Source organism: Simochromis diagramma, unplaced genomic scaffold (genome assembly GCF_900408965.1).
Source record: "Simochromis diagramma unplaced genomic scaffold, fSimDia1.1 OVJJ01000545.1, whole genome shotgun sequence".
Lineage (NCBI taxonomy): Eukaryota > Metazoa > Chordata > Actinopteri > Cichliformes > Cichlidae > Simochromis > Simochromis diagramma.
The window spans coordinates 3355633-3368305 of record NW_024387371.1 but is presented as its reverse complement, the minus strand read 5'-3'; the positions used below and the strand labels follow the sequence as shown (position 1 = coordinate 3368305).

Here is a 12673-nt window from a genome sequence, read left to right as displayed (position 1 = left end):
GCTAGGAAGGCTACATTCCTCCCTGAAACTTACATCATTTAAGAGAGGTTGTGGATAAGAGAAAAACAGAAAGACCCAGACAGGGAGAGAGGCTGGAGAGGGTGTACAGTTTCCTAGTGTCTTTCAGAGCTACGACCCTGCCAAAGAGAAGAACCAAATGAAAACCGCTTGGATGTGATTGAATGAAAGACAGAGACAGGCGACAAGGGGAGGGTTCAGAGGAGGCATTAGTAGAGTCATGCTTGTTTGAAGGTAAAGTGTATATTGGTCATATAACATGACCAAATCAGGGAAATTCTCTGGCTTCCAAAAAAGGGGCAGGATCAGAGGCAGGCAACCCACGCATGCACACTAACTGAGGCAAGCAGGTTATAAGGCATCCCAGGAAGAAAAATAAATGATCCAAACAAATGGACTGAGTCTATGAAGCAAAGAAGGTGTAAGACCAAAAATAAAGTGGAGTGTTTCACAGTGCACATCATCACATAGAGAATAGCTTGGATACCAGCTTCTTCCAACTTACTTCCACATTGCTGTCTAGTGATCCTGCACTGCTGCGACGCCCACGCTTGCCTGCCCGAGACATGCAATACCAGAGATTAGAGATCGACAGCACTTCTGGATCGACTACACACGTTTAGGCCGCCCACCAGTCCCATAGGGGGCAGTGCAGTGGATTGTGACTGTGAGTAAGATCCAAATATGGGCAGGTAGGGGGAGGGCATTCAGGTCTGAGAAGGTGGTGGTTGACAGGTGGTACTGTGGTTTTCTTTATGGGGAAGGCACATCTTCACTCAGGTTCAAATTTCAGCTATTTTGTTCTTAAATCGCAATACGGAGGCTGAGTCAAGCAATACCTAAAGATGTTTGAATGTATTATCATAAATCTCAATAAATACAGACTCCATGACCATCGAGTCTTGACAGAACAAGGAAAAAAGTCCACAGTCAAGTTTTACCAAAACACAGCCGCTATTTCTAAAAACCTCAAGCAGGACTGTTGCTTCACCAGAATTTTCCCAGATTTTATTTTTTTTTATCGGTTTTTATTTTTCCTCCGTGAAATTCGACAACTTATTTTTAATGTTGTCGCAAGATGCAGATTTTCATCCAGGTCAGTGTCGGCAAGAAAGCCAGTCTCGGTGACAGTCGCAGAGGAGACATCAAAAGCAATACAGTGGTTGCTGCACATGGAATGTACAGGCATATAAAGGTCTGAGGGTGGACAGAGCACTTTTGCCATCGTTAGGCACACTCAGCCAATGATATATGACCAATAATTACACATAAACAGGAGAATACCTGATGTGTATGGGCAGAACACAGTAAATACACATGAAATGTCACATGGCAGGAAAGGAAAAAACAAAACAAAATAAAAAACACTTAACCAAAGTGACCCCACTAACATGCCACGTCCTGCACTGAAAAAACAAAGGAGACAGGAGGGCAGATGGACTTCTGCTACAGACTCCTTCACTGTCTGATCTATCATTTCCCATTCAGGTAGTGATCATAAGAACAAAGCATATCGTATTACCAACAAGTGAGGCAGACCCCCGACTGGATTTCATTTTCTTATCAAGTTAATCACCTGATAACTTCACATAGCTGTTATCTGTAATGAATGAAATGTATTCTTGCTTCAGAGACACAGCAGCTGTGTTAAACACTGATATTCATGGGTATGACGTGATTCTTAACACCAAGACAGAAACTAAGTCTTCATCTCGTTGCTGCTTAAGAATGGTGTTGTTTATAAACATACAGATGAGGAAATGAGACATGATTGCTGATTAAAACGGAACAGATTGTAAGGAATGTCTTTGGATTAAACAAATGCAAAAGTGCTAAATAACAGGAAATAAAGTGATGATGAAAACACAAATGGGGGGAAAAAAACTGCTCATAATAAATCATCCAAATGAACAGGGGTGACACCTGCCTGTCGGTTTCATCAATCAGTGAAAAGAAAAAAATCTGCATTGCTAAACCTCTTCTTAAACAGGTCCGTTTTCAGTCTTTGAGCTGTGGAAAGTTGAGGTCTCTCTAAAACAAAGTATGCTGAGTACAAAAGAGGCGCAACACTGACAGGAAACACCGTCCAGACCAAACCATCCAGTCATGGGGGAGGGGGGAGGGAGGGGGTGTTAGATTATGGATTTAAAGGGAAGAAGAAGGTATGGTGCTGTGAAACAACATTTTGCTATTTTTATCCCCTTGATATCATCATAAAGATGTGGATGACAGAAGGAGTGTACTTCTCCCAGCTAGTAAAAGCAAAGATGTTTTGGCTATACCTGCTTCAGAGAGATCTCTAAGGGAGCTGCTGAGGGCGCTCCTCTTCAGGCCCTCACCCATGGCGTAGCTATCATCCAGACTGGCCCGGTTCATGTTCCCATTGCCTGCTTCCTTCTTCAGGCCAGAGCTCTGCGACATGCTGGGCCTCACTACCCCCTTCTGCTTCTCCAGCTCAGCTGTAATATTTAAAAAAAAAAAAAAAAAAAAAAAGCCAAGGAAAGACTGAGGTAAGTGGCAGCGGTTTTACATCTCACTTTGGCCATGGAATGCATTTTTTTTCTGTTACGTATTAAGCCACCCTTTGCTGCCTGAAATTTATGAGGTGTGCAGTATTGATATGCTTAATTTTTAACATCCTGCTCTTGTATGTAAAAATGGAAACCGCTTTAATGTCCACAATAATCTGCCGCCCCTTCTGGTAACCATCCTGTGAACTTTGTAAACATTCTCTCTTGAAATCTGCTGCATTTGAGTAATGAGACCCATGCTCTGTTTCTACTTTACACAGCCTGAAGCAGACAGAGTAACGAGGGTGGGTGGGTTGGGAGGGGAAACGGTCAGCTCACACTCTATTCTGTATTTCTCCATTTCCTGGACCTCAGCAATGGACTCTCGTAGGTCATCTGTAAACTTCTTGCGGTCCTGGGGGTTGGGCGCATTAAAGTTGATAAGCACTTTGATGTCTGCACCTGGTATCGCTGATGTAAGTCTGATTCCATTTGGATAATCTGGGGCAATGGGAAACAGAGAGAGAGAAAGAGAGAGATTCATTTACAAAAGGTTCATTCATCAAAACCGAGGCGAAACCCATCGGGTGAATTCTGTCTGAAGTTTTGGAGAGTATAAACAACATCGCAGCCCATTTGGTTCGACTTCCCATTCCAGCTGCCTGTGTTAATGTGCAACGTCAAAATGTGTGATGTAAATACTGTCAGCTAGCATGCTGCACGGAATATAATAAATGGAAACTCTCAGTGCAACTTACACTGATTTTCAAACAGCATGACTTGCATCCCATATAGAGAGAAGGACTGTCTGAAGCTGTAGGTCACTGAATTCTTCTTTTTTTGGAAAATCTTGGTTACCTGAAATTATACAAAAATAACCCTGTAAGGACGGTTTGGACAGGGGAGGGGAGGCAGAAGGGAGAGGACAGGGCGATATTTACCACTAGGAGGTCGTTGAACAGGAAGATCTCTCGCTGATGCAGGCCTAGCTTCTGGAGCTTGTTTGGATCTGGCACTTCAAACAGACGGCAGTAACACACCAGTCTACGGTGCGGCAGCGATAACACCTACAAGGCAGAGGAAAACAGCACAACACTTTAGAGGTAATTATGGCCTCAGTCCATTGCGTAACAAGGAACAGAAGTTATTCTCCATCTGCAAATTTGAAAAAGGTATGGCCAAGAGATGACTAATTTATTCCTCCCTTGGGCGCTTTTCATTATGCCAACTTATGCCTCCTCACTTCCTATTTCCTCCAGTGACCTAGAAATTGTTAACCTCTGCCATTAGGGAAGATCTTCAAACTCCTAAAGCGCTCCAATTTACAAGGAGAGAGGAGGCTTCTGAAGGAGCCAAGAGCAAGGAATCACAGATGTATCCTTTCCGAAAAAACCTTTTACATTTTACAATAAAAAAGACGAACACTTATTATTGAGCAGATAATTATGCTCTTAAGTAAACATGGCACACATAAGAGATCCTTACATAAGATTTAACAGGAATATTAAATGCATATTAAATTTAAAAAACTGAGTTTTTTCGCACTGGTATGTGACTATGTTAAATCACAGTCTCTGTGACCGTGAATAGCTTATAAATATACACCCATAGACCCATAAAGCTTTAGTGTTCATCTTGAGGCAACTGTTGTGATTTAGGGGCTATACAAATAAACCTGTATTAAATTGAACTGAACTGCCTTTCATGAATAATGTGACTCTTCTTCTCCTAATATAAATTTGGCATAATGGAAATTTATGGTAGTATTCTGCAAAATATTGTGAACCAATTCTGTTTTCAAAAGTCACTGTAGAAATAAAACATTTTAGTTTGTTATAAATGTCATTATTTTGGGGGAAAAAAGGCATATGTAAAAATTGTATATCAAAGACTTTTTGTCTGTTTTGTTTTAAATGTCTTGGTATTTCTTTGTGAAGTGCTTTGTAATCTTTGTCTTAAAAGGTGATATAAATAACATTTTGCTTTACTTACCTTAATTACATGTTTAAAACATTTAGGATTAGAATTTCACATTTCTTCCTGTAAAATGATTCTTACATGAAAGCTTCTTTGGATTTTTGCACCAGTTTGACAGGTGACACAGCTGTGGAGCATGTTTTAAGCAACCATGCTCAAGTCTTCTCCAACCCTCCCCCACACATTCTTGTTGGCAGTAGCAAGGATGCAAATGAAGTCATGCTAGCATAACAAAACCACCTGGTGTTTTGGATTCTCCACCCTTTTCATGACACAGGGAAACTTGTCCGACAGTGAATGCTGCTGCTGGATTTTCTTTTTGAATTCAAAGTTTAGTGATTTATTTTCCTGTAGCAAGTCCCACAAAAATGCCAAGAAAGAGTAATGAGCCATCAATCCAACAGTCGTACAAATGCACACTGTGCAGACTGATCCAATAGGTGTTCTCTTTGAGAGTATTCAATAACTTGACAGTAACAGGTGACAGGCTACCTTCTGGGTTTTATGTTGTTGTTGTTTTAAATACCTAGGTTACTGTGCGCAATGATGAAAACTGTAAAAGAGTTCATTCAAAGTTTAGGTAGCCTTACATATATAAAAAGCCAGTATACGTGGCACTCAAATGAATGGACTACTAGTGCTAAGTCAGCTTAGCATAGCTCATTCCTTAAGGATTGATGTGACAAGCACACCGCAGTGATATACACCCTGCTGAGCACAGAATTTGTAAACGCTGCGGCTTAGCGCCACCCAAAAATTTATGCCTTTTGATTCTGCCACCAGCGTAAAACACTAACTGTCCATCTCTCACCAACCAGTGTAATGTCTCTGGGAAAAGTCGTTGCCAGTCTTGGAAAGCTGACTTAAAAAGTAACTGCATGATGCTGAGAAATCACTAAAGAGACAGAGATGCAAAGTGAAACAAAGAATAATAAATGATCATCTGATTTACAGATAATCTACTTACACATCCCAGGCCATGGTGGAGAGATCCAATCTAAAAAGAGAGGACAGAGACGATGTTAGGTGCAGTTAATATATTGAGATTATTTGCACTAATGCATCTTATAACTTAAAAAAATAATTATATATATATATATATATATATATATATATATTAGGGGTGCAACGATATTCGTATCGATATTGAACCGTTCGATACAGTGCTTTCGGTTCGGTACGCATATGTATCGAACAATACAACATTTGTAATTTATTTTATCAACTTTCCTTCCGACGATGCTGTCTGTGTTGAGCGCTCAGTGAATCTGCGTTCGACTACTCCGCCTAGGCTGCACTGTCGAGCGCAGATCCACTGAGCGCTCAACACAGACAGCATAGTCAGAAGGAAGAGCGCAGGGCAAGCTAGCAAGACACATGGACCTCCCCCACCCTCATTCAGATCTGGCGTTTGGAATTATTTTGGTTTTCATGTGACGTATGACCCTGAAGGTAAGCGAGTCATGGACTAAAGTAAAACAGTATGTTGGATGTGCCATGCAATGCTCAATTACATGGGTGGGAACTAGTGTGTTAGCGCAGTTAGCTCGTTAAGGTGTTGGCTGTCTAGCCCCATGCACGGGGCGATCGGCGGTAGCTCGTTAACGGAGATTTGCCGTGTTGTGGCGTTAAGGTCATTTCAACGAGATCAACCTGAAAGCACTAGTGGGAACACAACGAATATGACTGCACATTTACTCCGACATCATCCTAGTGCAAAGACAAAAACAACAAGCATGCTACTAACTTTAGCCGAGTCATTTAGACAGCTGTTAGCACATGATTCTCCTTATGCTGCTGAGAATATAGCCCAGAAGAAGCGGATAGTATAGCTTTTATTTTGGAAAGAGACATTTCTCTGTAATAAACTCTCTTTTCCAAAGATGAGTGATTCCTCAATCAGATACAGGGCTTGCAATATCGCTAGCCCGACGTCCTGGAGCTAGCGATTTTTTTCAGTCGGGCTACCAAAATCTATCTCTGCCCTGCCCGTCGGGCTATTGTAGGAAGGAAAAATATATGTCAATGCTTTTGCATTCTTTCAGAAATGTAGCTGGGTAATTATGTCATTGGCATCGGTGAGCCACTGTCAATATGTGACATATTGAAATCGCGTTTGAATTTGCGCTTGTTTTTTTTGCTTTCACTTTGCAATCGTGCGAACTGTGTATAGAGAGCGACAGCACTGATCTGTGAGTGATGATAATTTGTGCACCAATTCCTCTGACATCGTCTTATTAATCGTTAGCTTACTATGCAAACATGACAAGTGAAATCTCCTGCAGCAAGCTTAAACATGTGAGAGGTTGATTGCGCAGAGAATCGCTGAGCTTATGTGAGTGCATGTGTAAAAGCATTTCAGTTCTGCTGAGCCAAATAAGACAGGTCAGGGTGAAGAAGTGACAGCCAAAGAAAAGCTTACCACAAAACGGAGAAGTTATGACAAATCAGACTATAAGGCAAAAAGAAAGTGCAGCTTTATGGTTTCATGGACAAAATAATTTCTGTGGCTGCAATATGATGAGCTAAATAACCAGGGCTGCACATAAGTGGTCCGCAGGTGCGCATTCGCTGTCAAAATAAAAAACACGCACAAGGGTTAGGGTTAAATTTAAAAACTGTACTTTTGAGTTAAAATATATATTTATAATTTTAATAAATGACAAATTAAAAATGCATGAACATTTTTTTTGTATCGAAAAAATATCGAACCGTGACACCAAAGTATCGAACCGAACCGTGAATTTTGTGTATCGTTGCACCCCTAATATATATATATATATATATATATATATATATATATATATATATATATATTCCCTTCTTAAGAAGGATTTGCCCTTGTTAACAGTTTTCCCATTATAATGCCTATGAAAATGCATGCACCTTATTGGTTTGGTGCAAAAGTCGTCGATTTTTCTTTGTCTTCAGATTTGTAAGAATCAATAACGATACTGGAATGAAGACAGATCCTGTGCCAGCACTAGTGGACCTGATTATTATAGAGAGGATTTCCAGCATGGCTTTTATGTTAAACTGTTTTACTACTTGTCCTCCTTAATTATGCAGCTAAATGGTGACAAGGAATCATTTTTCAATACATTCAATTATTACTGGCAGAGCAGAACAGACTCCATTCATCTGAAAACCGACTAAAACAAAGTCATCCATGCCAGACGAGCCTCTCCCTGAGGGTAAGTTAATCACACCTTTAACCTTCACACATGGCAGAAACAGTATTGCCTGCAGAATACTGCAGAAAGGCTGTCTCCAGCTGCCTACAAGGGAATGGAGTAATGGGAGAACAAAATCTGATAATAACTTTGATCCAGTATGTATGGAAAGAGATAAACAGACTAATAACTAATCAACGGATTAAAGCAATGCAACTTATGCCAGTCAGTTAAAGAAAAATGGATTTTGCTCTGCTCAAGGATAGCAACTACTATATTGTGTTAAAATGGCAGGATGTGCCTATTTTTCATCAGACTGCAGCAGTGTGCGACATTTCACAAAGGCCTTGTGTGTGTTGAAATCACCAGTGCGTGTCTGAAGACTTTTCTACATCTTAGCGTTCCTTCTCTGAAATAAGCTACGTAGGAGAGGGTAAAGGATATGTCCTGGTCTGTGATGTCTTGCCTTGTAATAAAAATGAAAAATAAGAAATCCAACTAACAATTTTGTGACCTTGACAGAAAGATTAAAAAACACATAACTTACTGGTTTCTTTCCCACAATGAGCTTCTCAACCTTCTGCACCTGGGAGACGTGGTCTTCGTTGGTTTTGAGCTCTCGTTTACGAATCCTCTCGTATATGCCGACCAGAGTCTCCCGGGGTATGTCCTCTCCATCATCCACACCTGAAAGTCAACGTACACATACACCTGAAGGATTTGAACAACAGTAAAAGGATATTTTTTTTCTTTTTAAAAGGTCAGGATAGTGAGAGAAGATATTAATAAAGCAAAGAGGATTCAAATTGTAAGGGTTGGTCACCTACTCTGCCCCTATGTGGTGAAAGGTTTAATTTATTTTTGAAGCTGAATTTCACTTATTGCCCCGTTAAGGTCTATATATAATGCCTTCACATGTATTTCATAATAACAGTTTTCTGTTACCTCTTAAGTTCTTGATAAAGTCCTCCAGCTTCATCTTCCTCTCTGGCTTGACGTTGGGGCTGTACATGTCGGTGTTGAGGAGGATGATTGCAAAAGCTAGGATGAAGATGGTGTCAGGGTTCCTAAACTGCCGCACTACTGTTGGGTTACAGATGCAGTAGCGCTGGCTAAAAATAGAAAACGGGAGCATTAAGTAATGTTAAGGAAGAGCAAAACTCAGACTCTAAACTTGATGCAAGCGAGTCAGAGTGAGGAAATGTTTTCAACACTGCCTGAAGAAAACAGAAGTAAATCGGTTCTCTTTATGAACCAATAATTATGCAGATGACACAGCTGTGAGGAAGACCGATGATGTTTATTAAAATGCTTTCAGTATTATGAACACTAATGCTAATGTTTTACTGCACTTGACTACATGAAATACACAGGGGTCGTTAAGAATCAGCTCGGTTTAATGATCATAGTAAATAAATCCATTTTCAGTAGGAGGATTGGGTCACTAAACTTTCTCAAAAATAATAAAAAAAAAAAGTTTATATTGCAGTTTTTTTTTTTTTTTTTTACATATACGGCATAAAACCCCAACCTGAAAGCCTCAATGAGCCGCTCCACCTTCTGTGCTTCACCCTGGACGCGGATGTGGTTCTGAAATTTCCTCAGGGCTTCGTCGAGCTCCATGCCCTGGAAGTCCATTTCGTCTACCACACAGCTGGTATGTGAGGAGAGGGATGAAGAGAAAAAAGGCAAATACATCAAAACACAGACTGCCACAGTTTTTGTGCTCATCCTCATTCACTGGTAGCTCAACAGGGATGGTTTGGCCCAGATTCTATCATGGAGGATATGTCAGTGAATTCTTGTCATATTGGTGCCATAAGTCACTCTCATAGACTGTGGGATCTTCGTTGAGTAAATCCTCTGAGCAATTGCTTAACTGTTTTTATATGTTCCACACTCCTTCTTAAAAAAACAAAACTAAGTATGCTTTGGATTATGTTGCTGTCAGTAATAACAATATTTTTTTGATCATTCCTGTGGCGATACTTACTCCAAGACATCTCTGTTGAACTGCTTCTGTCGATTGCCAAGAAATTCTCCAATCATCTGCCTGCTTAGCCCCTTTCTCTGCAGCAGGAAGTGAGCCACTCCGACTGGCGTGTCAGGGATGAATCCTCTCTCAGTAAGATACTGAATGCCCTTTTCTGGCTTCCTGAAAAATTCAACATGTCCCCGGATGGTTTGTTTTTAATTCCTGGACAGATGCTGGTACATTTTTAAACTGGGAAGAAGAATATGCTGCTGCTTAATCTTGTTCTTAGAAAATCCATCTATATTACTGTTATTACCCAAAATTTTGACACAGGCCTAAAAACAAAACACACACACTTCAAACCTCTCATCTTATTGTCATGTAGTTACGTCAGATAAAATCTAAGTAATACAGATGAGTGAAAGGCTTTCATTAAGAAAGAAATATATCTCTGGAAATATTAAAGCAGTGATGGTGCAATTTAGTTTGATCAGTCTTACTAAGCAAACAATAGAACTGCTGTTTGTCAAACACAAATAGAGGTATTACAGTTTGTACTTTTCAATATGAGTTTCATCATGTTGAGTGGGTTTATTATTTTTTTCTATTCCATTTTTCTTTTAAGAATAGTTTTATTAATTCCTAATAAAATTAATTTTTTAATGATTTTTTTAACTTTAAAAAAAACAAAACAAAACTATAAAGGGATCAAAATTTATGAAGTTCAGAAGAAACATCAGTGATGGCAGCAACATGTGTTTTTAGCCTTCACTATAAACGCAGGTCAAGCATGTGCTCCAGCAGAGCAGAGTACCTACTTGTTGAAGAGATTCAGGCCGATGCGGTAGTGTCGCTTCCGGATAACATCATTGCTGAATATGGGCGAATCCCAGCTGTTGCGAGTCTCTTTGTGGTAGGTCTGCTTACTTAGGGTCTGCTCTCGCAGGCTGTCTCTTGATGAGGACTCAGAGCTGCAGTTAATGGTGTCATTTGAGTTTGATGTGCTATTGATGCTGTCATTGTCCCCATCGGAGAAATCGGACTCTGACTTGCTCTGTCTGTTAGCTGAGCCGTTGATAGCCAAGTGGCTTTCTAACTGTCTGTGGCGGTGGCGAAGAGGCGCGTCGTCGTCACGGGAGGGAGCTCGTGGTGGGGGCCCATGGGAAATGTGTTTGGGGCTTGCTTGGGACGATGTTACAATGTGGCCGTGAGGTTCATACACAGGTGGCCGTTTGACAGTGCTCCGCTCTGACCGGTCGCTGAGCTCTGCGGAGCTATCGCTAGGAGGTTCTATGGTCAACAGAGGAAGATGGTCCATTCTAAGACGCTGCTCTTGGCACTCTAGAGAAGGAGTGCTGCGGCAGCTTGTGTCTGTGTCACGACCCTCATCTTTGGGGTCAATAGGCCAGTATTCCTGGGAGGAGTTAACTGACCGCAACCGTAAGTCTGATTCTGTGCTGGAGGGCTGGTCCCCTGACCTGGACAAGGCAATAGAAGGGGACATGTCCTCCTCATCGATGAACAGAGTAACATCGCTATAAGATGCCATCGTTTCATCGCGCATCCGTCCAGCTGCCCTATGGTGGGACTTCACCTGATACTGCACATCCCCCTGTCTCTCGGAGCAGCCGATAGCCTCTGGGTCAGGACCCTCATCCCCCTGAAGGCTGCGACAGTTCAGAGCATCATCTATCGACTCAGCCAGAGACTTGACTTGTCTTGAAAAGGCGTCCTCCAGCTCTGTGATGGCATCTGTAAGGTCACCCTGCGGTGGAGGGTGTGCCATGTTGGCCTGCTGGTGAACCTCTATATCTCCGCATTCTGACTGCACCATGGACAGCGGGGTGCCGTCCTCCGTCATGGACACCTGCCTCCCCTCAAAGTATGAGCTGTGGACTTTTTCGGGGCCCTCAAATGAGAGCTGCATCCTCATGTTAGAAAGTACAATGCGTCTGGACATACGGTTCTCTGACATAGAACTCCTGAGACGTTCAAAGTTCTTGTTCATCTGATACTGGCGGAACGCCGTCTGAATGGTTCGAGCTGCATGTCGAGTTATGAATCGTCCACCATATTTGCGCTCTAGCATCTCCACCTAACAAAAACACAAGTAAATTAACTGTAAGACCCATGGGTTACTTAATTGGTTTTCTTAGCTGCACATGGTCTATAAAAGTCATCATCGTGGATGTCCTGTTAGAAGCTAACAAAGTGTTCTTTACACAGCTAGCTTTCTGACAAGAAAAGATTCAAAATATATGATTTTTTTAAAAACAGATATCATGTGACTCTTTGAATTTCTGTCAAAAACAGTCTTTTACCTGTTTATCCTGGAGGTCAGCAGAGAGCTCATAGCTCTCAGAGAGCGATCGGGACCGCTTGATGGCCTCCTCCTCAGCCTGCTTACGGAGGATGGACTGTGAGTGCTGGAGCTTGGGTCGTCGGGGCCTCTGAGGCCCAGGCTGGACCCCGTGGCTGTAAAGTGGGCTGTCAAATCGGTCGGGGCTGATGGCTGAGCCGTGGGTCACGGGACCCTGGCCATAGCTGGCTCCCCCATCCAAGGAAGGGCCACTATCACTGGGCCGTGCATCCCCTTCCACACTACAAAGACAGGAAAGAGATGGATGGATGATTAGAGACGGTAGAAGGAAAGAAAAATCTCTGAGGCAGTACTGGATTTAAATATTATCAGGTTAGTTCAATCCCAAAATGCCTTAACAAAGAGTAGCTTAAGTTAAATATCCATTATATACAATTAAGTATGGTATTAGAAATATGGTATTGCACAATAGCATGGGTGTGAATGAATATAGCCTTTTCTGGGGCATGCGATCCTGACATACTGCATAAACCACAGTTAATTAAATTCAAAGCTGTCTGATACTAATAGATTTCGCAGAAGAAATTACTAGTGTGTCATAGTTTTTGCTGTACCACATTTAGGAGACACAAAAGACACATAACCGCTCCTAAAATAAAATACATTTGCAGTAACACAGTCCTTGTGCAATTGCTTCCTT

General features: G+C 41.5%; 1 protein-coding gene across 7 annotated transcripts in view; it reads right to left on the bottom strand.

The window, feature by feature from the left end:
• Positions 1-12673, bottom strand: part of LOC120719028 (IQ motif and SEC7 domain-containing protein 1-like) — a 96245-nt gene that overhangs the window by 4482 nt on the left and 79090 nt on the right. For 6 of the 7 annotated variants that reach the window (XM_040007865.1, XM_040007866.1, XM_040007869.1 and 3 more), the window contains 12 exons: positions 11975-12254; positions 10472-11748; positions 9672-9833; positions 9210-9332; positions 8624-8790; positions 8226-8365; positions 5473-5502; positions 3470-3595; positions 3287-3386; positions 2868-3029; positions 2301-2477; positions 524-573 (listed from right to left, as the gene is read on the bottom strand). In XM_040007865.1, coding sequence (XP_039863799.1) covers positions 524-573; positions 2301-2477; positions 2868-3029; positions 3287-3386; positions 3470-3595; positions 5473-5502; positions 8226-8365; positions 8624-8790; positions 9210-9332; positions 9672-9833; positions 10472-11748; positions 11975-12254 — 2794 coding nt within the window. The remainder of the gene's footprint in view (positions 1-523; positions 574-2300; positions 2478-2867; positions 3030-3286; positions 3387-3469; positions 3596-5472; positions 5503-8225; positions 8366-8623; positions 8791-9209; positions 9333-9671; positions 9834-10471; positions 11749-11974; positions 12255-12673) is intronic. The other variant, XM_040007872.1, reaches the window with a different exon arrangement.